This window comes from Caloenas nicobarica, chromosome 36, assembly GCF_036013445.1.
Source record: "Caloenas nicobarica isolate bCalNic1 chromosome 36, bCalNic1.hap1, whole genome shotgun sequence".
Classification (NCBI taxonomy): domain Eukaryota; kingdom Metazoa; phylum Chordata; class Aves; order Columbiformes; family Columbidae; genus Caloenas; species Caloenas nicobarica.
Window position 1 is genome coordinate 1,248,330 of NC_088280.1, and position 24,913 is coordinate 1,273,242.

General features: G+C 66.0%; 2 protein-coding genes across 7 annotated transcripts in view; one reads left to right on the forward strand and one right to left on the reverse strand.

The window, feature by feature from the left end:
* XAB2 (XPA binding protein 2) overlaps positions 1–24,913 on the reverse strand; it is a 202,005-nt gene that overhangs the window by 121,324 nt on the left and 55,768 nt on the right. The window lies entirely within an intron of this gene.
* Positions 571–11,762, forward strand: EPHX3 (epoxide hydrolase 3). 6 transcript variants are annotated; one of them, XM_065654998.1, is made up of 8 exons: positions 571–626; positions 1,860–1,928; positions 4,373–4,624; positions 5,205–5,290; positions 5,787–6,103; positions 7,979–8,082; positions 8,728–8,876; positions 11,461–11,762. In XM_065654998.1, exons 3-8 carry the CDS (start codon positions 4,379–4,381, stop codon positions 11,687–11,689), a joined length of 1,131 nt encoding a protein of 376 aa, XP_065511070.1. In that variant the 5' UTR covers positions 571–626; positions 1,860–1,928; positions 4,373–4,378; the 3' UTR covers positions 11,690–11,762. The 6 variants fall into 6 exon arrangements, with proteins under 6 accessions (XP_065511070.1, XP_065511073.1, XP_065511072.1 ...); XM_065655001.1 differs by having other exon boundaries at positions 1,860–1,908; XM_065654997.1 differs by having other exon boundaries at positions 589–626; positions 1,824–1,928.

The following is a 24,913-nucleotide window of genomic DNA, read 5'->3' on the forward strand; positions in this document are numbered from 1 at the left end:
TGATATTTTTTAAAAAATCAAGTTTCCAGTTGAAAAATATTTCCAAAGTTTAACTGAGAATTTTAAAAGCCACGGAAATTTAGAATTTTAGTTTTAAATGGAAATTTTAAATTTCTTGTTAAGATGACGACAGTCGAGTGTTACTTGTGAATTTGGGGGAGGGGCAAAAAGGGCAGAAAAGAGGGTGAAAAGGTAAAGGAGAAATGTGTTTATTTTTTTAAAAAAAGGCTTAAAATGGGAAAAAGTAAAAGGGAAAAAGAGCGAAAAGTGGAGGGAGGGGAGAAGTGGGGAAAATGAAAGAAAATAAGGCTGGAAAAAAGGAGAAAAAAGGGAGAGCAAAAAAAAGGATTTGAAAAAGGAAAAAAAAGGCCAAAAGAGACCAAAAAAGGGGAAAAAAAGAAAAAAAAATAGAAAAACGGGCGCACGCGGGTCCCGGTTCTTCCCCTCCCCCCGGGGGCGGGGCCGAGGGGGGCGTGTCCCTCCCCTTCACGTGGCGCCTCTCGCTGTTCCCATTGGTTGCCGCCCGCGCGGCTCCGCCCCCTCGCTGCCGGCGCCGACCAATGGGCGGGAGGGGGCGGGGCCGCGCGCGGCCGAGCTCGGGAGGGAGGAGGAAGCGGCGCGAGAAGGTCGGGGGGGGGGGGGCGGTGACACGAACCGGGACGGAGGGAGAGAGGGACAGGGGACAGGGGGACGGGGGACAGGGGGACAGGGGGACACGGGGACAGAGGGACAGAGGGACACGAGGACAGGGGGACACGGGGACAGAGGGACGGGAGACAGGGGGACACGGGGACAGAGGGACAGGGGGACACGGGGACACGGGGACAGGGGGACACGGGGACAGGGGGACGGGGGACAGGGGGACACGGGGACAGAGGGACAGAGGGACAGGGGGACACGGGGACAGAGGGACAGGGGGACACGGGGACACGGGGACAGGGGGACACGGGGACAGGGGGACGGGGGACAGGGGGACACGGGGACAGAGGGACAGAGGGACAGGGGGACACGGGGACAGGGGGACACGGGGACAGGGGGACAGGGGACAGAGGGACAGGGGGACAGAGGGACAGGGGGACACGGGGACAGAGGGACACGGGGACAGGGGGACACGGGGACAGAGGGACGGGGGACAGAGGGACAGGGGGACACGGGGACAGGGGGACACGGGGACAGAGGGACAGGGGGACAGGGGACAGAGGGACAGGGGGACACGGGGACAGGGGGAGAGGGGACAGAGGGACAGGGGGACAGAGGGACAGGGGGACACGGGGACAGGGGGACAGAGGGACAGGGGGACACAGGGACAGGGGGACACGGGGACAGGGGGACAGAGGGACACGGGGACAGAGGGACACGGTGACACGGGGACAGGGGGACGAGGGACAGAGGGACAGGGGGACACGGGGACAGAGGGACAGGGGGACACGGGGACAGGGGGAGAGGGGACAGAGGGACAGAGGGACAGGGGGACACGGGGACAGGGGGACAGAGGGACAGGGGGACACAGGGACAGGGGGACAGGGGGACAGAGGGACACGGGGACAGAGGGACACGGGGACACGGGGACAGGGGACAGGGGGACACGGGGACAGGGGGACGGGGGACAGAGGGACAGGGGGACACGGGGACAGAGGGACAGGGGGACACGGGGACAGGGGGACAAAGGGACACGGGGACAGAGGGACAGGGGGACAAAGGGACACGGGGACAGGGGGACAGAGGGACAGGGGGACAGAGGGACACGGGGACAGAGGGACACGGGGACAGGGGGACGGGACACGGGACGGGGACAGGGACAGGGACACAAGACGGGGACACAGACAGGGACACGGACCTCCCCGTGGTGGGACCCCCAGGGCCAGGGACACCCCAATGTCGTGACAAGCCCGTGACGGGGACACTGAGGTGACGACGGGGACACTGAGGTGATGGGGACACATTGGTGATGGGAAAACTTCTTGTTGTGACACCCCGGTGACACTGAGGGGACAGGGACACCCCAGCAACAGGGACATCCCAATGACAGGGACACCTGGTGACATGGGACCCCCCCCCAGTGATGGGACACCCCGGTGACAGGGACACCCCTGTGACAGGGACATTGGGTGACCCTGGTGATGTGGCACCCGGAGGAGGGACACGGTGGTGGCAGAGCCACCCTGGTGACGGTGACACCCTGATGGTGACACCCTGATAATGGGGCAGCCCAGTGACACAGCACCCGGGAATGGGGACAATGGGGACACCCTGGGGAGGGGACACCCTGGGGACATGGGACCCTGGGGACATGGCCATCTGGATGATGGGGCCACCATGGGGACGGGGCCACCGTGGTGACACGGCCACCGCGGGGGTGGGACACCTGGTGACATGGGACTGTGGTGATGGGGCCACCATGGGGACGGGACACCCTTTGGACATGGGGACACCCTGGTGACATGGGACCCTGAGGACATGGGGACACCCTGGTGACATGGGACCCTGGTGACATGGCCACCCTGGGGATGGGACACCCTGGGGACATGGGACCCTGGTGATGGGGCCACCATGGTGATAGGACACCCTGGTGACATGGGGACACCCTGGTGACATGGGACCCTGGTGGTGGGGCCACCATGGGGATGGGACACCCTGGTGACATGGGGACACCCTAGTGACATGGGACCCTGGCACCATGGCCACCATGGGGATGGGACACCCTGGGGACATGGGGACACCCTGGTGACATGGGGACACCGTGGGGACATGGGACCCTGGCGCCATGGCCACCATGGGGATGGGACACCCTGGGGACATGGGGACACCCTGGTGACATGGGACCCTGGCGCCATCGCCACCGTGGGGATGGGACACCCTGGGGACATGGGGACACCCTGGTGACATGGGACCCTGGCACCATGGCCACCATGGGGATGGGACACCCTGGGGACATGGGGACACCCTGGTGACATGGGGACACCCTGGTGATGGGGCCACCATGGGGATGGGACACCCTGGTGACATGGGGACACCCTGGTGACATGGGACCCTGCACCATGGCCACCATGGGGATGGGACACCCTGGGGACATGGGGACACCCTGGTGACATGGGACCATGGCGCCATGGCCACCATGGGGATGGGACACCCTGGGGACATGGGACCCTGGTGATGGGGCCACCATGGGGATGGGACACCCTGGGGACATGGGGACACCCTGGTGACATAGGGACACCCTGGTGATGGGGCCACCATGGGGATGGGACACCCTGGGGACATGGGGACACCCTGGTGACATGGGACCCTGTGATGGGGCCACCATGGGGATGGGACACCCTGGGGACATGGGACCCTGTTGATGGGGCCACCATGGGGATGGGACACCCTGGGGACATGGGGACACCCTGGTGACATAGGGACACCCTGGTGATGGGGCCACCGTGGGGATGGGACACCCTGGTGACATGGGGACACCGTGGGGACATGGGACCCTGGCGCCATGGCCACCATGGGGATGGGACACCCTGGGGACATGGGGACACCCTGGTGACATGGGACCCTGTGATGGGGCTACCATGGGGATGGGACACCCTGGGGACATGGGACCCTGTTGATGGGGCCACCATGGGGATGGGACACCCTGGGGACATGGGGACACCCTGGTGACATGGGGATACCCTGGTGACATGGGACCCTGGTGATGGGGCCACCATGGGGATGGGACACCCTGGTGACATGGGACCCTGCACCATGGCCACCATGGGGATGGGACACCCTGGGGACATGGGGACACCCTGGGGACATGGGACCCTGCACCATGGCCACCATGGGGATGGGACACCCTGGGGACATGGGGACACCCTGGTGACATGGGACTCTGGCGCCATGGCCACCATGGGGATGGGACACCCTGGGGACATGGGACCCTGGTGATGGGGCCACCATGGGGATGGGACACCCTGGTGACATGGGGACACCGTGGGGACATGGGACCCTGCACCATGGCCACCATGGGGATGGGACACCCTGGTGACATGGGACCCTGGTGATGGGGCCACCATGGGGATGGGACACCCTGGGGACATGGGGACACCCTGGTGACATGGGGACACCCTGGTGATGGGGCCACCATGGGGATGGGACACCCTGGTGACATGGGGACACCGTGGGGACATGGGACCCTGGCGCCATGGCCACCATGGGGATGGGACACCCTGGGGACATGGGACCCTGTTGATGGGGCCACCATGGGGATGGGACACCCTGGTGACATGGGGACACCCTGGTGACATGGGACCCTGGTGATGGGGCCACCATGGGGATGGGACACCCTGGGGACATGGGACCCTGCACCATGGCCACCCTGGCGCTGTTGTCCCCGTGTCCCCAGGTCCCCATGCTGCTGTCGCTGTGCTGGCTGCTGCTGGCCCCCACCCGCCTCCTGCTGGCCCTGCGGCGCCTGCTGGCCCGGCTGGGGGTGCTGGTGGCCGCGGTGGCCGCCGGGGTGGCCTACGGCTTGTGGGGGCTGTTGCTGCTGCTGCGCTGGGGGCCCCGCCGGACGTTCTGGTGGCGTCGGCGGGACAGACCCCCCCCCGGCTTGGCCGACGGCACTTTCGGGGAGCACCGGTACCTGCGCCTCAAGGTGGGAGGGCTGGGGGTCCCAGGGAATTTGGGGGGGGCTTGAGGGTTAAGAGGGGTCTGGGGGAGCTTGGGGGGCTTGGGGGTTTTTGGGGGGGGGTCTTGGGGGTTAAGGAGGGTTGAGGGGGGGGTTGAGGGGATCTTGGGGGTTTTTGGGGGGGGTCTTGGGGGTTAAGGAGGGTTGAGGGGGGGGGTTGAGGGGATCTTGGGGGTTTTTGGGGGGTCTTGGGGGTTAAGGGGGATCTGGGGGAGGTTGGGGGGCTTGGGGGGATCTCGGGGGTTTTTTGCGGAGGGTCTTGGGGGTTAAGGAGGGTTGAGGAGGGGGTTGAGGGGATCTTGGTGGTTTTTGGGGGGTCCTGGGGGGGTCTTGGGGGTTAAGGGGGATCTGGGGGAGGTTAGGGGGCGTTGGGGGGTCTCGGGGGTTTTTGGGGGGTCCTGGCGGGGTCTTGGGGGTTAAGGAGGGTTGAGGGGGGGTTGAGGGGATCTTGGGGGTTTTGGGGGGTCCTGGGGGCTTATGGGGGGGGGGGGTCGCTTTAGGGGTGTGGGGGGGGCACCCACTGACACCGCCCATTGCCCCCCCCCAGCAATCGGGGCTGCGTCTCCACTACGTCACTCGGGGTCCCCCCGACGCGCCCCTGATGCTGCTGCTGCACGGGTTCCCCCAGAACTGGTGGGTGTCGCAGGGGTGACACCCCTGTCACCTCCCCCAGAACTGGGGGGTGTCCCCAAGGGTGTCACCTCTGTCACCTCCCCCAGAACTGATGGGTGTCCCCAAGGTGGGGGTGGCACCCTTGTCACCTCCCCCAGAACCGGCGGGTGTCCCCAAGGGTGACACCCCTGTCCCCTCCCCAGAACTGGGGGTGTCCCCAAGGGTGACACCCCTGTCACCTCCCCCAGAACCGGCGGGTGTCCCCAAGGGTGTCACTCCTGTCCCCTCCCCAGAGCTGGGGGTGTCCCCAAGGGTGACACCCCTGTCATGTTCCCCAGAACTGGTGGGTGTCCCCAAGGGTGTCACTGCTGTCACCTCCCCAGAACCGGCCGGTGTCCCCAGGGGGTGACACCAACCACCACCCCGCGGTGTCACCGCTGTCACCTCCCCAGAACCGGCCGGTGTCCCCAGGGGGTGACGCGGCCCCCGCCCGCGGTGTCCCCGTTGTCCCCCGCAGGTTCTGCTGGCGCTTCCTGCTGCAGGAGCTGGGCGGCCGGTTCCGCGCGGTGGCCCTGGACCTGCGCGGCTACGGCGCCTCCGACAAGCCCCCGGGAAGGGACAATTACCGGCTGGAGCTGCTGCTCGGGGACATCTGCGAGGTCATCGAGGCGCTGGGGACACCCCCCGGGCCGGGGGACACGGCGGCGTCACCCAAGTGCATCCTGGTGGGACACGACTGGGGGGGACTCCTGGCCTGGGAGGTGGCCCTGAGCCACCCGGCCCTGGTGGACAAGTTGGTGATCATGGCCGCGCCGCATCGCGCCTGGATGGCAGGTGACGCGGCGGTGGCGTCTCGGGGACACCCGGGGGTGGGTGGGGACGCGGGCGGCGTCTCTGGGGGGTGTGAGGTGGCACCAGGGTGGCGTTGGGTGGCATCGGGTGGCATCTCTTGGTGATGCCGTTGGGCGCCATCTGTCACTGGCCGTGCCGTTGGGGGCCGTCTCTGGTGGCCATGACATCGGGTCCCATCTCTTGGTGACGCCATTGGGTGCCATCTGCCATTGCCATGCCATTGGGTGCCATCTTACCTCCATGACATTGGGTGCTGTCTCTGGTGGCCGTGACATCAGGTCCCATCTCTTGGTGACGCCATTGGGTGCCATCTTACCTCCATGCCGTTGGGTGCCGTCTCTGGTGGCCATGACATCAGGTCCCATCTCTTGGTGACGCCATTGGGTGCCATCTTACCTCCATGCCGTTGGGGGCCGTCTCTGGTGGCCATGACATCGGGTCCCATCTCTTGGTGACACCATTGGGTGCCATCTGCCATTGCCATGCCATTGGGTGCCATCTTACCTCCATGACATTGGGTGCTGTCTCTGGTGGCCATGACATCAGGTCCCATCTCTTGGTGACGCCATTGGGTGCCATCTTACCTCCATGACATTGGGTGCCATCTCTGGTGGCCATGACATCAGGTCCCATCTCTTGGTGACGCCATTGGGTGCCATCTTACCTCCATGCCGTTGGGTGCTGTCTCTGGTGGCCGTGACATCAGGTCCCATCTCTTGGTGACGCCATTGGGTGCCATCTGCCGTTGCCATGACATTGGGTGCCATCTTACCTCCATGCCGTTGGGTGCCATCTCCAATGGCCACACTGTTGGGTGCCATCTCTGGTGGCCATGACACCGGGTCCCATCTCTTGGTGACACCATTGGGTGCCATCTGCCGTTGCCAAGCCATTGGGTGCCATCTTACCTCCATGCCGTTGGGTGCCATCTCTGGTGGCCATGACACCGGGTCCCATCTCTTGGTGACGCCATTGGGTGCCATCTGCCGTTGCCATGACATTGGGTGCCATCTTACCTCCATGCCGTTGGGTGCCATCTCCAATGGCCACACTGTTGGGTGCCATCTCTGTTGGGCACACCATTGGGTGCCATCTCTGGTGGCTTTGTCAACGGGTGGCATCTCGCGGTCACGTTGTTGGGTGCCACCTGTCATGGCCACGCCATTGGGTGCCATCATGGCCAAGCCATCAGGTGCCATGTCTGTTGGCCACGCTGTTGGGCACCATCTCCAATGGCCATGCCGTTGGGTGCCATCTCTGGTGGCCATGACATCGGTTACCATCTCATGGCCATGCCTTTGGGTGCCATCTCCAATGGCCGTGCTGTTGGGTGGCACCTCTGGTGGCCATGCCATTGGGTGCCAGTGTGGCCAAGCCATCAGGTACCATTTCTGGTAGCCACACCATTGGGTTCCATCTCCAATGGACACACCGTTGGGTGCCACCTCTCATGGCAGTGCCACCAGGTGCCATCTCATGGCCAAGGCCATTGGGTGCCACCTCTCTTGACCACGCCATTGGGTGCCATCTCCAATGTCCCCCCTGTTGGGTGCCACCTCTCATGGCCATGCCACCAGGTGCCATCTCATGGCCAAGGCCATTGGGCGCCACCTCTCATGGCCAATGCCACTGGGTGCCACCTCTCTTGGCCACGCCATTGGGTGCCATCGCCAATGGCCACGCCGTTGGGTGCCATCTCTGGTGGCCGTGCCGTCACGTCCCACCTCACGGCCAGTGCCACCAGGTTCCACCTCCCGTGGCCAACGCCGTTGGGTTCCTGGTCTCACGGCCGTACCATGAGGTGCCACCTGGGGCGGTGGCACCCCCGGGTGACACGGGTGTCCCCTCTCGGCACAGATTTCACCGCCTGCCACCCCAGCCAGCTGCTGCGCTCCAGCTACGTGTTCCTGTTCCAGCTGCCGTGGCTGCCCGAGCTGCTGCTGGCGCTGGCCGACTTCCAGGTGGGGCCCCGTGTCCTCACCTCGGCCCCGCGTCCCCACACTGTCCCCTCTGCCGCTTCCTGTCACCTCCCGCCCCAACTCAAGAAGATGCACCGTCCCCATGTCCCCACCTTGTCCCCATGTCCCCACCTCATCCCCATGTCCCCATCTTGTCCACATGTCCCCACCTCATCCCCATGTCCCCACCTCGTCCCCTTGTCCCCACCTCATCCCCATGTCCTCACCTTATCCCTATGTCCCCACCTTGTCCCCATGTCCCCACCTCGTCCCCATGTCTCCACCTTGTCCCCATGTCCCCAACTTGTCCCCATGTCCCCACCTCATCACCATGTCCCCACCTCATCCCCATGTCCCCACCTCGTCCCCTTGTCCCCACCTCATCCCCATGTCCCCACCTTGTCCCCATGTCCCCACCTCGTCCCCATGTCCCCACCTTGTCCCCATGTCCCCGCCTTGTCCCCATGTCCCCACCTCATCCCCATGTCCCCACCTTGTCCCCTTGGCCACTCCCTGTCACCTCCTGTCCCACCCCAACCCCAGAAGCTCCTCAAGACCCTCTTGAGGAACATCAACCCCAGTCCCGTAGTGCCCAGTTTTGGGTTGGTGGCCTCAGCCGTCCCCGTGTCCCCCCGGGTGTCCCCGCAGCTGATCAAGACGGTGCTGACGTCCCCGTGGTCGGGGATCAGGGACCCCGCGCGGCGCCTCGGGGACGCCGAGCTCGAGTCCTACCTTTTCGGGCTGGCGCAGCCCGGGGGGCTCAGCCCCCCCATCCACTTCTACCGCAACCTCTTCCGGTGGGTGGGGGTCAGGGGTGGGGGACATGGGTGGGGGGTCATGGTGGGGGACATGGGTGGGGGGGTCACGGGTGGAGGACGTGGGGGGGGGGGGGGGTCATGGGTGGATCATGGGTGAGGAGTCAAGGGTGGGTGCGTCATGGGTGGGTCATGGGTGGGGGGGGTCACAGGCGGGGGACGTGGGGGGGGGGGGCATGGGTGGGTCGTGGGGGGGGTCATGGGTGGGTGCGTCACGGGTGGGTCATGTGTGGGGGGGTCATGGTGGGGGGTCATGGGTGGGTGGGTCATGTGTGGGGGGTCATGGATGGGTGGGTCATGTGTGGGGGGTCATGGATGGGTGCGTCACGGGTGGGTCGTGGGGGAGGGTCATGGGTGGATCATGGTGGGGGGGTCATGGGTGGGTCATGGTGGGGGGGGTCATGGGTGGGTCATGTGTGAGGGGTCATGGGTGGGGGACATGGGTGGGGGGGTCATGGGTGGGTCATGGTGGGGGGTCATGGGTGGGTAGGTCATATGGGGGGGGTCATGGATGGGTGGGTCATGGATGGGTCATATGTGGGGGGTCATGGGTGAGTGGTCATGGGTGGGGGACATGGGTGGGGGGGTCATGGGTGGGTCATGGGTGAGGGGTCACAGGTGGGGGACATGGGTGGGTGGATCATGGGTGGGGGTCATGGTGGGGGGTCATGGGTGGGTGGGTCATGGGTGGGGGGTCACAGGTGGGGGACGTGGGGGGGGGGTCATGGGTGGGTCATGGGTGAGGGGTCACAGGTGGGGGACATGGGTGGGTGGATCATGGGTGGGGGTCATGGTGGGGGGTCATGGGTGGGTGGGTCATGGGTGGGGGATCACAGGTGGGGGACATGGGTGGGTGGATCATGGGTGGGGGTCATGGGTGGGTCATGGGTGGGCGGGTCATGGGTGGGGGGTCACAGGTGGGGGACGTGGGGGGGGTCATGGGTGGGTCATGATGGGGGGGTCATGGGTGGGGGGGGTCATGGGTGGATCATGGGTGAGGGGTCATGTGTGGGGGGGTCATGGGTGGGTCATGGTGGGGGCACACAGGTGGGGGGGCATGGGTGGATTGTGTGTGGGGGTTCATGGGTGGGGGGGCACGGGTGGGGGGATCCCATGGGGGTCCCGTTTTGGGGGGTTTGGTGGAGATCCCACAATTCAGGTGGTTCTGGTTGGGTTAAGGTCGTTGTGGGGCGCATGGGTTGGGGGGCACCCATGGGCGCCCCCCCATTTGAGTGCTCTTTTTTGGGGTGCACCCATTGGCTGCTAATTTTTGAGATGTTCCATTGGGTCCCCCCATCGGGGTGCCCTCATTTTTGGGGTGTCCCCACTGGGTTCCCCCATTTCGGGGTCCCCCATTATGTGTCCCCATTGGGTGCTCTGTCTTGGGAGCCCCCATTTGGCTGCTCCATTGGGTGCCCCCATGTGGGTTCCCCCATTTCGGGGTCCCCCATTGGGTGCCCCCATATGGGTGCTCTGTTTTGGGGGTTCCCCCACTGGTTGACCCCATTGGGAGCTCTATTTTGGGGAGGGGTCCCCCATTGGGTGCCCCCATGTGCGTTCCCCCATTTCGGGGTCCCCCATTGGGTTCTCCCATTGGGTTCCCCATTTTGGGGTCCCCCATTACGTGACCCCATTGGGTGCTCTGTTTTGGGGGTTCCCCCACTGGTTGACCCCATTGGGTGCTCTGTCTTGGGAGCCCCCATTTGGCTGCTCCATTGGGTGCCCCCATGTGGGTTCCCCCATTTCAGGGTCCCCCACTGGGTTCTCCCATTGGGTGCCCCATTTTGGGGTCCCCCATTGGGTGCCCCCATATGGGTGCTCTGTTTGGGGGGTTCCCCCACTGGTTGACCCCGTTGGGTGCTCTATTTTGGGGAGGGGTCCCCCATTGGCTGCCCCCATGTGTGTTCCCCCATTTCGGGGTCCCCCATTGGGTGCTCGCATTGGGTGCCCCATTTCGGGGTCCCCCATTATGTGACCCCATTGGGTGCTCTGTTTTGGGTGCCGCCATGTGGGTTCCCCCATTTCGGGGTCCCCCATTGGGTTCTCCCATTGGGTTCCCCATTTCGGGGTCCCCCATTACGTGACCCCATTGGGTGCTCTGTTTTGGGGGTTCCCCCACTGGTTGACCCCATTGGGTGCTCTGTCTTGGGTGCCCCCATTTGGCTGCTCCATTGGGTGCCCCCATGTGGGTTCCCCCATTTCGGGGTCCCCCACTGCGTTCTCCCATTGAGTGCCCCATTTTGGGGTCCCCCATTACGTGACCCCATTGGGTGCCCCATTTTGGGGGTTCCCCCACTGGTTGACCCCATTGGGTGCTCTGTCTTGGGAGCCCCCATTTGGCTGCTCCATTGGGTGCCCCCATGTGGGTTCCCCCATTTCGGGGTCCCCCATTGGGTTCTCCCATTGGGTGCCCCATTTTAGGGTCCCCCATTACGTGACCCCATTGGGTGCCCCATTTTGGGGGTTCCCCCCACTGGTTGCCCCCATTTGGCTGCCCCCATGTGGGTTCCCCCATTTCGGGGTCCCCCATTGGGTGCTCCCCCCAACCCGTCCCCTCCCCCCCCAGGGACACCCCGATGCCCCGCGAGCCGCCCCCTCCCCCCACCCTCCTGCTCTGGGGAACCCACGATCGCTTCCTGGACCCCGCCCTTGGCCCCGCCCTCTTCCGGAGGCTCCGCCCCTCGGCCCGCCTCCACCTGCTGCCCGGCGCCAGCCATTGGCTGCCCGAGGAAAAGCCCCGCCTCCTGGCGCGCCTGATTGGACAGTTCCTGCACGGGGGGGAGGAGCATCCGTAACCAGCACCCGCGGGTGGGGAGGGGAGGACTCAACATCTGGCTGGGGTCATTGGGGGAGGGCCCCACAGCTGGGTGCGGGTGACAGTATCTGGGTTGGGGGCGGGGAAACACCAGACCCAACATCTGGGTGAAGGGGGGGGTGGGAGGTCCAACATCTGGGCGGTAGGAGCCAACATCTGGGTGGAGATCCCGGTGCCTGGGTTCGGGTCTATAAGTCAGGGGGAAGGAGCTCAACATCTGGGTTGGGTCGCATTGTGGGGATGGGGTCCTAACTACTGGATGGTTTCCCAACATCTGGATGGGGTCCCAACATCTGGGTGACGTCCCAACATCTGGGTGGGGCCCAATATCTGGGTGGGGCCCTAACATCTGGATGGGTTCCCAACGTCTTGATGGTTTCCCAACATCTGGGCACGGTCCAAACATCTGGGTGGGTCCCAACATCTGGATGGGGTCCTAACATCTGGGTGGGCCCCAATATCTGGGTGGGGTCCTAACATCTGGGTGGGGGTAAGTGGTTGGGGGAGGCACACACATCTGGCAGGGGGATTTGGTCATTGGGTGCGTGAGTAACATGCGGGGGGACTTGAACATCTGGTTGGGGCTGTTGGTGGGAATCAACATCTGGGTGGGGAGCCCAGCTCTTGGGGGAGGGGCCCAAACAGCTGGACATGGACCTGAAACATCTGGAGGGAGGACAGAGAGAGAGTGTGTGTGTGAACATCTGGATGCTGGACCCAAGGCCGGGTGCAGGTGGGTACCAACATCTGGCTGGAGAACTCACATACGGGTGTGAACACTGTTCTCTGCACGAGGGCGACAACATCTGGATTGGGATCTCAACATCTGGATATCGACCCACCCCGACCTGAGCCTCAACATCTGGATGGTTATACCGCACCCGTGCCAGTGCATCGAACATCTGGATGCTGGCGGCTCATCTGGATCGGGTCCCAAACATCTGGCTGGGCGGTGTCCTCGTGTCCAGGTGGGGATCCCACATCTGGAGGGGACCCCACATCTGGAGGGGAGCCCGGCGTCCGGGCTGTGCCTCCGGTTCCCAAGTGCCCTCAATAAATCGGTGTCACCAGTGGGTGCTCTCGGGGGAGGGGACACTTGGGGACAGCCCTGGGGAAGGGACCCAGGCGTCCGGGGAAGACGCGGGTGGCCCTGGGTTGGAGAGGTGGCACCCATGGGTCACAGCATGGAGCACCCATGGGTGGCAGTGTCATGTCCCAGGTGGCAGTACCATGTCCCCGCTGCCACCCCCAGCACCCATGGGTGACGATACCAGGTCCTTGGTGGCACTGCCAGCACCCATGGGTGCCAGTGACAGTCCCTGGGTGTCACCCCAGCACCCATGGGTGCCAGCGCCAGCCACGGGTGACCGTATCATGTCCCCAGGTAACAGCACCACATCCCAGCACCCATGGGTGACAGTCCCCAGTGTCACCCTGAGCATCCATGGGTGACAGTGCCGTGTCCCAGATGACAGCGTCATGTCCTGGGTGTCACCCCCCCGCACCCCTGGGTGACAGTGACAGTCCCCACTGTCACCAGCACCGTGTCCCCAGTGCCACCCATGGGTGACAGTGACAGTCCCCAGTGTCACCACTGCAGTATCCCCAGTGCCACCCATGGGTGACAGTGACAGTCCCCAGTGTCACCACTGCAGTATCCTCAGTGCCACCCATGGGTGACAGTCCCAGAGCCGCAGAACCAGGAACACCCGCGGGGTGGGGGCAGGGCCATGCCCGGACGCCTGGGTCCCTCACATGGGGGGAGGGAGGAGGCTGGGAGGGGGTGGCCCTTGGTGGCACCTCGGGTGGGACCTGGGGTGGATGTAGGACCTGGGATGGCTGTAGGACCTGGGGTGGCATCTGGTGAGGGTTTGGGACCTGGGTGGCATCTGGGTGGGACCTGCTGAGGGGTTGGGACCTGGGATGGGTGCAGGACCTGGGTGGGACCTGGGGTGGGTTTGGGACCTGGGTGGGACCTGGGGTGGGGCTGGGACCTGGGATGGGTGCAGGACCTCAGGGGTGACCTGGGCGGGACCTGGGGTGGGTTTGGGACCTGGGATGGGTGCAGGACCTGGGGTGGGACCTGGGGTGGGTTTGGGACCTGGGTGGGACCTGGGGTGGGTGCAGGACCTGGGGTGGGACCTGGGGTGGGACCTGGGGTGGGGTTGCGACCTGGGATGGGTGCAGGACCTGGGGTGGGACCTGGGTGGGATCTGGGGTGGGTTTGGGACCTGGGGTGGGTGCAGGACCTCAGGGGTGACCTGGGTGGGACCTGGGGTGGGTTTGGGACCTGGATGGGACCTGGGGTGGGTTTGGGACCTGGGATGGGTGCAGGACCTCAGGTGGAACCTGGGTGGGACCTGGGGTGGGTTTGGGACCTGGGATGGGTGCAGGACCTGGAGTGGGACCTGGGGTGGGACCTGGGGTAGGTTTGGGACCTGGGTGGGACCTGGGGTGGGTGCAGGACCTGGGGTGGGTGCAGGACCTGGGATGGGACCTGGGGTGGGTTTGGGACCTGGGTGGGACCTGGGATGGGTGCAGGACCTCAGGGGTGACCTGGGTGGGACCTGGGGTGGGATCTGCTGAGCGCTGGGCACCTGGGACCAGAGGTGCTCTGGGGTTGGACCCACCTGCATTCACCTCTTGCACACGTCCCTTGCACATGCACAAGTCCCTTGCACACGCGTGAGGACGCGTTGCACACACAAAGGTCCCTTGCACACGTGTGCATCCCGCCCAGCTGCACCCTCCGCGTGCATGAACACCCCTCGCACACCCCTTGCACACGTGTGGGCACCGTTTGCAGACACAGAACCCCCTGCACACACGTCCTCGCGCGTGTGCCCCTTGCAGTCTCTCTCCCGCACAGGTGTGAACAGCCCTTGCACACACGCAAGTGCCATTTGCACACACAAGGCTCCTTTGCACACGTGTCCACACATGCACCCCTTGCAGATGCACCCTTGCACATGCACAGAGCTCTCGCACCCTTGCACAAGTGCGAGCAACCTTCGCACACCAGAGGCTCCCTCGCACACGCGTGCGCTCCTTATACACCTGGATGCACACGTGCCACAGGCAGACACTCCCCCTGCACGCGTGCCCACCCAATTGCACCCCCTTGCACACGCGTGAGCACCTTTTGCACACGCAGTAACCCTTGCACACACACTCACACCTTGCACACCCTTCGCACATGCAACGTTCCCTGGCACACGCGAACACCCCTCACAGATGCCCCCCTTGCACATGCGTGAAGACCCCTTGCACAACTCTTGCACACGCGCGTGCAACATTTGCAGACACAGAATGCCCTTGCGCACACGTGCGCACGCACGTGCCCCTTGCAGTCGCGCTCCTGCACAGGTGTGAACATCCCTTGCACGCTTGCAAGTGCACTTTGCACGCACAAATCTCCCTTGCACACGTGTCTACACACACGCGCCCCTCGCAGATGCACCCCTGCACATGCACACAACCCTTGCACGCCTTGCACACGTGCGAGCAACTTCACACACCCACAGCTCCCTTGCACACGCACCAGCACCGTTTGCACATGCAAAGGTCCCTTGCACATGCGTGCACACACGTGCACCCCTTGCAGACGCACCCTTGCAGACGCACACCCCTCTTGCACGTCTGGGTGCACACGCGCCACACGCCGACGCCCCCCCCCTGCACACGCACACTCCCAATTGCAACCCCTTGCACACACACGAGCACGCTTTGCACATGTGATACCCCCCCCCCACACGCACCCCTTGCAGTTGCACCCTTGCACGCACACACCTTGCACACCCTTTGCACGTGCAACGTTCCCTTGCACACGCGTGCACCCCTCGCAGATGCACCCTGAAACAAGCGGTTCCCTTGCACGCCTGGATGCACACGCGCCACACACAGACTCCCTCCCTTGCACACGCACCCACCCTATTGCAAAACCTCGCACATGCGTGAGCACCTTTTGCACGCGCGGCCGCCCCTCGAGGCTGCACCCTTGCACACGCACAGGCAGCCTTTGCACACGCGATGATCCCTTGCACACGCCCGCGCAGCATTTGCAGACACAGCGCCCCCTTGCACACGCACGTGCCCCTTGCATTCGCGCTCCCGCACACGCGTGAGCTCCCCTTGCACGCAGCTGAGCACCCTTTGCGCATGCACGACTCCCTTGCACACGCGCGTGCCCCTCACGGTTGCACGCCCCCCCCTCCCCCCAGCCCTTGCACGCCCAGATGTGCACGTAGCACATGCAGACGCCCCCCCCCGCACACGTGTGAGCACCATTTGCACAAGCAAAGGTCCCCTGCACACGTGTCCACACGCGTGCACTCCCTTGCACGCACACCCGTGCACACGCACACCCCCTTGCACATGCACCCTTGTGCCCACCCCCCCCACCTTGCACACCCACCCTGACCCCCCCCCAGGCCCAGTGTGGGGGTGTCCAGGGGGGTCAGGGTGCTTGGGGGGGGTCAGGGTGCTCATGGGGGGGTGGGTGCTGGGGGGTCAGGGTGCTCATAGGGGGGTGGGTGCAAGGGGGGGGTCAGGAGGTGGGTGCTGGGGGGGGTCAGGGTGCTCATAGGGGGGTGGGTGCAAGGGGGGGGTCAGGAGGTGGGTGCTGGGGGGTCAGGGTGCTCATAGGGGGGTGGGTGCAAGGGGGGGGTCAGGAGGTGGGTGCTGGGGGGGGTCAGGGTGCTCATAGGGGGGTGGGTGCCCTGGGGGGCTGGAAGGGGGTGTGGGGGTGTCCAGGGGGGTCAGGGTGCTCGGGGGGGGGTCGGGGTGCTCATAGGGGGGGTGGGCGCAAGGGGGGGGGGTCAGGAGGTGGGTGCGGGGGGGTGTAAGAGGGGTCGGGGTCCCCGGGGGGGGTCAGGGTGCTCATAGGACAGTGGGTGCCGGGGGGTGCAAATGGGGGGTGTCAGGAGATGGGGAGTGGGTGCTGGGGGGGGGTCAGGGTGCCCATGGGGGGGTGGGTGCAAGGGGGGGGTCAGGAGGTGGGTGCTGGGGGGGTCAGGGTGCCCATGGGGGGGTGGGTGGGTGCCCTGGGGGGGGGTGCGAGGGGCTCAGGGTGCCTGGGGGGGGGATCAGGGCGCCCATGGGGGTTGGCTCCCAGGGGGGTGCAATTGGGGGGTGTCAGGAGATGGGGGGTGGGTGCTGGGGGGGTCAGGAGGTGGGTGCTGGGGGGGTCGGGGTGCCCATATTGGGGTGGGTGGGTGCGGGAGGTATTTGGGTGCCCCCCCCCCCCCTCCCCGGCCCCTTTAAGCCTCTTAAGGGGCCCCCGGCGGCTCCAGCCGGTGCCGGGGATTAACGGGGGGGGGGGGGAGGGGAGGGGACCCAGGCGTCCGGGGCTGCCCCTCCCCCACAGCGCCCGTGGGACCCAGGCGTCCGGGGCCCCGCCCCCCCCCCCCCCCGCCTCCCTTCTCCCAGTTCAACCAGTTGAACCGGCTGAACTGGGACGGGGGAGGGGGGGAGGGGCCACCCCCTCGCCCCTCCCCCCCCCCAAGGGTGTCCCGGACGCCTGGGTCCCCTGGCAGGGGGGAGAGGGGCCCTTGGGTGTCAGGGAGGTCCCCAGGGTGTCACCTGCTCGGGGACAGGGACACTGTGCTGTCCCCTCCCATGGCCTTGTGTCCCCTCCCCGTGACCCCCCCACCCCGTGCCCTGTCCCTCCCACCCGTGTGTCCCCTCCTTGTCCCCACGGTGTCACTCCTGCGTCCCCACGTCCCCTCCTGTGTCCCCATCCCCTGTGTCCCCATGTCCCTCCATGTCCCCACGTCCCCATCCCCTGTGTCCCCATGTCCCCATCCGTGTGTCCCCATGTCCCCATCCCTTGTGTCCCCACGTCCCCATCCCCTGTGTCCCCACGTCCCCATCCCCTGTGTCCCCATGTCCCTCCATGTCCCCATCCCCTGTGTCCCCATGTCCCCATCCGTGTGTCCCCATGTCCCCATCCCCTGTGTCCCCACGTCCCCATCTCCTGTGTCCCCATGTCCCCATCCCCTGTGTCCCCATGTCCCTCCATGTCCCCATGTCCCTCCTCATGTCCCCTCCATGTCCCCATCCCTGTCCCTCCTGTGTCCCCTCCATGTCCCCGCCGTGTCCCGTGTCGGTCCCCGCGTTGCCATGGCCACTGGTGGAAAATAGGACATGGGGAGGGGCCCGAGGGGGCTGAGCGGGGACACGGGGACACGGGGGACACGGACACGGGGGGACATGGGGGAAAAGGAAACAGGGGATGGGGACACGGGGGACACGGGGGACATGGACATGGGGGGACATGGAGATGGGGGGACATGGAAACAGGGGATGGGGACACGGGGACACGGTGACATGGGGACATGGGGGATAAGGAAACAGGGGATGGGGACATGGGGACACGGGGACACGGGGGACACGGACATGGGGGGACATGGGGGAAAAGGAAACAGGGGATGGGGACATGGGGACACGGGGACACGGGGGACACGGACATGGGGGGACATGGGGGAAAAGGAAACAGGGGATGGGGACATGGGGACACGGGGGACATGGACACGGGGGACACAGGGGACATGGACATGGGGGGACATGGGGAATAAGGAAACAGGGGATGGGGACATGGGGACACGGGGGACATGGACACGGGGGACACAGGGGACATGGACATGGGGGGACATGGGGGATAAGGAAACAGGGGATGGGGACATGGGGACACGGGGGACATGGACACGGGGGACACAGGGGACATGGACATGGGGGGACATGGGGAATAAGGAAACAGGGGATGGGGACATGGGGACACGGGGGACATGGACACGGGGGACACAGGGGACATGGACATGGGGGGACATGGGGGATAAGGAAACAGGGGATGGGGACATGGGGACACGGGGGACATGGACACGGGGGACACAGGGGACATGGACATGGGGGGACATGGAGATGGGGGGACATGGAAACATGGGATGGGGACACAGGGACACGGCGACATGGGGACATGGGGGAACATGGGGGATAAGGAAACAGGGGATGGGGACATGGGGACATGGGGACACAGGGACATGGGGACATGGGGGATGAGGAAACAGGGGATGGGGACATGGGGACATGGGGGACACGGGGGACATGGGGGGACATGGAGATGGAGGGACATTGACACAGGGGATGGGGACATGGGGACACAGGGGACACAGGGGACATGGACATGGGGGGACATGGGGACACGGGACATGGGGACACAGGGGATGGGGACATGGGGACACAGGGGACACGGGGGACGCGGACATGGGGGGACATGGGGACACGGGACATGGGGGACACAGGGGATGGGGACATGGGGACCCGGGGGACACGGGGGACACGGACATGGGGGGACATGGGGACACGGGACATGGGGACACAGGGGATGGGGACATGGGGACCCGGGGGACACGGGGGACACAGACATGGGGGGACATGGGGACACGGGACATGGGGGACACAGGGGATGGGGACATGGGGACACGGGGCACAGGGGACACTGGGACGTGGGGAGATGCCCCCGGTATCAGCCCGTCCTCCCAGTTCCCCCAGTATCCCCAGTGCCCCTTTGCGCTACACCCCGCCCAGTCCGCCCAGTGTCCCCAGTGTCCCCAGTGTCCCCAGTGTCCCCAGTTCCCCTTCGAGCCCCACGTCCCTCCCCAGTCCTCCCAGCATCTCCAGCGGCCCCGCAGAGGCTGCACCCTCCCAGTATCCCCAGTACGCCCAGTGCCTCCCCAGGGGCTCTGCTCTCCCAGTGCTTCCAGTATCCCCAGTTCCCAGCCAGTCCGTCCAGTATTCCCAGTAACTCCAGTGCCACTTAGGGCCCCCAGTCCCTCCCAGTCCCTCCCAGTATCCCCACAGGGGCTCTGCTCCCCCAGTGTCTCCAGTATCCCCAGTCCCTCCCAGTCCAGTATCCCCAGCACCCCCAGTATCCCCAGTTCCCTCCCAGTCCAGTATCCCCAGCACCCCCAGTATCCCCAGTCCCTCCCAGTCCCCCCAGTGCCTCCCCAGGGGCTCTGCTCCCCCAGTGTTCCCAGTATCCCCAGTGTTCCCAGTATCCCCAGTGCTCCCAGGGGCTCTGCTCCCCCAGTACCTCCCCGTATCCCCAGTCCCTCCCAGTGTTCCCAGTATCCCCAGTATCCCCAGTGATCCGCCCCAGTATCCCCAGTGTTCCCAGTATAGCCAGTGTTCCCAGTCCCCCCCAGCATCTGTTCCCGGTATCCCCAGTTTTCCCAGTATCCCCAGTATCCCCAGTGTTCCATCCCAGTATCCCCAGTGTTCCCAGTATCCCCAGTGTTCCCAGTATCCCCAGTGTCCCCAGTGTCCCCTGTATCCCCAGCATCCCCAGTGTCCCCAGTATCCCCAGTGTCCCCAGTGTCCCCTGTATCCCCAGTGTCCCCAGTATCCCCAGCATCCCCAGCATCCGCAGTATCCCCAGTGTTCCCAGTATCTGTCCCCAGCATCCTCAGTGTTCCCAGTGTCCCCAGCATCCCCAGTATCTGTCCCCAGCATCCCCAGTGTCCCCAGCATCCCCAGTGTTCCCAGTATCCCCAGCATCCCCAGTGTCCCCAGTATCCCCAGTGTCCCCAGTATCCCCAGTATCCCCAGTGTCCCCAGTGTCCCCAGTGTTCCCAGCATCCCCAGTGTTCCCAGTATCCCCAGCATCCCCAGTGTCCCCAGCATCCCCAGCACCCCCAGCATCCCCAGCATCCCCAGTGTCCCCAGTGTTCCCAGCATCCCCAGTGTTCCCAGTATCCCCAGCATCCCCAGTGTCCCCAGCATCCCCAGTGTCCCCAGTGTCCCCAGCACCCCCGGTATCCCCAGCACCCCCAGTGTCCCCAGAATCCCCAGCACCCCCAGCATCCCCAGCATCCCCAGTGTCCCCAGTGTCCCCAGCATCCCCAGTGCTCCCAGTATCCCCAGCATCCCCGAGCCCAGGCCCCGCCCCTTTCCCGCGGGAGCAGGAGTGGGCGGGGCGCACCTGCGGTCACGTGCCCCGGCCCCGCCCCCCTCCCCTCCCCGCACCTGGCTCTCGCGCCACGCTCCCGCCCGGGGCCGCGCCCGCTCCGAACCCGCCCGAACCCGCCCGAACCCGCCCGAACCCACCCGAACCCGCCCGAACCCGCCCGAGCCCACCCGAACCCGCCCGAACCCGCCCGAGCGCCCCTCCGAACCCACCCGAGCGCGCTCCGAGCCCAGCCGAACCCGCTCCGACTCCACCCGAAGCCCCGTCGAGCCCACCCGAAGCGGAGCCGAACGTGTCCGAAAGCAGCCGGACGCAGCCGAACCGGGCCGGGCCGGGCCGGGCCCCGCCGGTGCGGCCGCCGCGGCCCCGGGGATGGTGGCGGCTCCTCCCGCCGCCGCCGCGGCCATGCGCCGGGGTTTCCTGGTGCCCGAGATCCGCCCGCTCGACCAGTACGACGGGGCTCGGGCTCGGAGCGCCGCCAGCCTCGCCTGGGCCATCGCCACCGGCTACGGAGGCGCGGGTAGGCCCGGCACCGGGGGGGTGGCCGGTACCGGCGGGGAACACGGTGCGCCGGGCGTGGGGGGTGTGCTGGGGGTCGTTCTGCAGCGGGGGGGTGTCACGGTGTGGAGGGGGGGTCTCGGTACCGGGGGGACACGGTGCAGGGCGGGGGGATGCTCGGTACCGGGGGGGGTCCCGGTACCGGGGATGTGGTGCAGGGGGGGATATAGCCGGTACCGGGGATTTACGGTACGGGGGGGGGGATGCTCTATACTGGGGGGGGGGTCCCGGTACCGGGGATGTTCTGTCCTGGGGGGGTCCCGGTACCGCGGTTGCGGTGCAGGGGGGATGCTCGGTACCGGGGGGGGGGGTCCCGGTACCGGGGATTTACGGTACGGAGGGGGATATAGCCGGTACCGGGGATTTACGGTACGGGGGGGGATGCTCGGTACTGGGGCGGGGGTCCCGGTACCGGGGATTTACGGTACAGGGGGGGGATGCTCGGTACTGGGGCGGGGGTCCCGGTACCGGGGATTTACGGTACGGAGGGGGATGCTCTATACTGGGGGGGGTCCCGGTACCGGGGATGCGGTGCAGGAGGGGATATAGCCGGTACCGGGGATTTACGGTACAGGGGGGGGATGCTCGGTACCGGGGATTTACGGTACAGGGGGGGGATGCTCTATACTGGGGGGGGGTCCCGGTACCGGGGATTTACGGTGCGGGGGGGGGATGCTCTGTCCTGGGGGGGTCCCAGTACCGGGGATTTACGGTACAGGGGGGGGATGCTCTATACTGGGGGGGGTCCCGGTACCGGGGGGTTCCTGGTGCCCGGGGGGGTCGCAAGGGGTGTCCGGTACCGGGGTGGGGGGGTCCCCGCCCCGTTCGGTGCTTTTGTTGCAGTCTAGGGGGGGGTGGGGGTGGGGGGGTGGGTGTGACGTCGCGGTGTGACGTCACAGGGCGGGAACCCCTGCGGCGCCGCCTCCTGCGGTGTTGGGGGGGGGGGGAGGGGTGTGACCCCCCCCCACCCCCCGGGGTGATGGGGGGACCCCCTGTGCCCCCCCCAGGAGATGGAGCCCCCCCCAGAAGGGGGATCCCCCATATGTCCCCCTTGGCTCTTGGGGACCCCTCTATTTCCCCCCCCCCCCCCATTCCCCCCCCCCATCCTGGAGAGGGGTTCCCCCCTAGACCCCCCCCCCCATAGAGGGACCCCCCCAGTGTGTGTCCCCCCCCAGTATTGGGCTGACCCCCCATATTTCACCCTCCTGATTTGGGGTGTCTCCCCTACCCCCCCCCCCTCCCAATTTGGGGGGATTTCCCTGTGGCCCCCCCTCCGGCTTCCCAGTCTAAGCCCAGCAGCTCCCAGTTCTCCCAGTTCCCCGCCCCGGTCAAAGTCCCCCCAGCCCAGCGCCCTTTGGACTCGGGGAGGGGCCCAATCCTGGGGGGAGGGACCCAGGCGTCCGGGGGAGGGGGAGCACCCATGTCAGGGACCCAGGCGTTCGGTGGGGGGGCGGGGCTGGTTTACACCCCCCTGTGGGGACCCGGCACCCACTGGGTGCAGGGTGGGTGCCATGGGGTGTGGGGGGTGCACCCATGGGTGCTGTAGGTGCTATGGGTGCAGGATGGGTGCTGTGCGTCTGTGGGTGCTGGGTGCACCCATGGGTGCTGTGGGTCCATGGGTGCTGTGGGTGATGGGGGGGTGCACCCATGGGTGCTGCAGGTGCAAGATGGGCGCTATGGGTGCAGGATGGGTGCTGTGCGGCTATGGGTGCTGGGTGCACCCATGGGTGCTGTGGGTCTATGGGTGATGGGGGTGATGGGGGGTGCACCCATGGGTGCTGTAGGTGCTATGGGTGCAGGATGGGTGCTGTGCGTCTGTGGGTGCTGTGGGTCCATAGGTGCTGTGGGTGATGGGGGGTGCACCCATGGGTGCTGTAGGTGCAAGATGGGCGCTATGGGTGCAGGATGGGTGCTGTGCATCTCTGGGTGCTGGGTGCACCCGTGGGTGCTGTAGGTGCAAGATGGGCGCTATGGGTGCAGGATGGGTGCTGTGCATCTCTGGGTGCTGGGTGCACCCATGGGTGCTGTGGGTCCATGGGTGCTGTGTGTCTGTGGGTGCTGTGGGTCCATGGGTGCTGTGGGTGACGGGGGCTGCACCCATGGGTGCTGTAGGTCCATGGGTGCTGTGTGTCTGTGGGTGCTGTGGGTCCATGGGTGCTGTGGGTGACGGGGGCTGCACCCATGGGTGCTGTAGGTGCAAGATGGGCGCTATGGGTGCAGGATGGGTGCTGTGCATCTCTGGGTGCTGGGTGCACCCGTGGGTGCTATGGGTGCAGGATGGGTGCTGTGTGGGTGCTGGGTGCACCCGTGGGTGCTGTAGGTGCAAGGTGGGTGTTATGGGTGCTGGGTGGGTTCTGTGAGTGTGATGGGTGCAGCGTGGTTGCTGTGCATCTGTGGGTGCACCCATGGGTGCTGTAGGTGCAAGATGGGTTCTATGGGTGCTGTGGGTCTGTGGGTGCAGGATGGGTGCTGTGGGTCCTGGGGGCTGCAGTTTTGGCTGCTGGGTGGGTGCTGTGTGTCTGTGGGTGCACCCATGGGTGTCGTAGGTGCAAGATGGATGTTCTGGGTGCTGTGGAGGTGCCGGGTGGGTCTGGGGGTGCTATGGGTGCAGTGGGTGCAGGAGGAGTGCAGGGTGGGTCCATGGGTGCTGGATGGGTGCTGTGCGTCCATGTGTGCTGGGTGCACCCACGGGTGCTGTGTGGGTGCAGTGGGTCTGTGGGTGCAGGATGGGTGCTGTGGGTGCCATGGGTGCAGGATGGGTGCTGTGCGTCTGTGGGTGCAGGGTCAGTGCTGTGGGTGCTGTGGGTCCCTGGGTGCTGGGTGCACCCACGGGTGCTGTGCGGGTGCAATGGGTCTGTTGGTGGCAGGTGGGTCCGTGGGTGCACCCATGGGTGCTGGATGTGTCTGTGGGTGCTGGGTGGGTGCTGGGTGCACCCCTGGGCGCTGTGTGGGTGCAGGATGAGTCCATGGGTGCCAGGTGGGCCCGTGGGTGCACCCATGGGTGCTGGGTGGGTGCTGGGTGCACCCATGGGTGGTGCATGGGTGCAGGATGAGTCCATGGGTGCCAGGCGGGCCTGTGGGTGCTGGGTGTGTCTGTGGGTGCTGGGTGGGTGCTGGGTGCACCCATGGGTGCTGGGTGGGCGCAGGATGAGTCCATGGGTGCCAGGCGGGCCCGCGGGTGCTGGGTGCGCCTGCGGGTGCACCCATGGGTGCTGGGTGCACCCCTGGGCGCTGTGTGGGTGCAGGATGAGTCCATGGGTGCCAGGTGGGCCCGTGGGTGCTGGGTGTGCCCGTAGGTGCACCCATGGGTGCTGGATGGGTGCTGGGTGCACCCCTGGGCGCTGTGTGGGTGCAGGATGAGTCCATGGGCGCCAGGTGGGCCCGCGGGTGCACCCATGGGTGCTGGATGGGTGCTGGGTGCAGCAGCACCCAATGCCCGTTGTTTCTCCCCGGGCGGGGCCGCGTTCCCGGTCCCACGCTGGGCGTGGCCGGGCGGGGCCCCCGGGCTGGGCGTGGCCCTGGGCTGGGCGCCAGCACCCGCCCGCACCCACGGCCCCACCTGCCCCCCCGGAACGGGCCGCCACCCCCTCCGGAGGGACCCAGGCGTCCGGGGGCCCCTCCCAGCCGTCCCGTGGGGCTGTGGCGGGGCGGGGGGGGTCATGGTGGGTGACGTGGTTGGTGGTC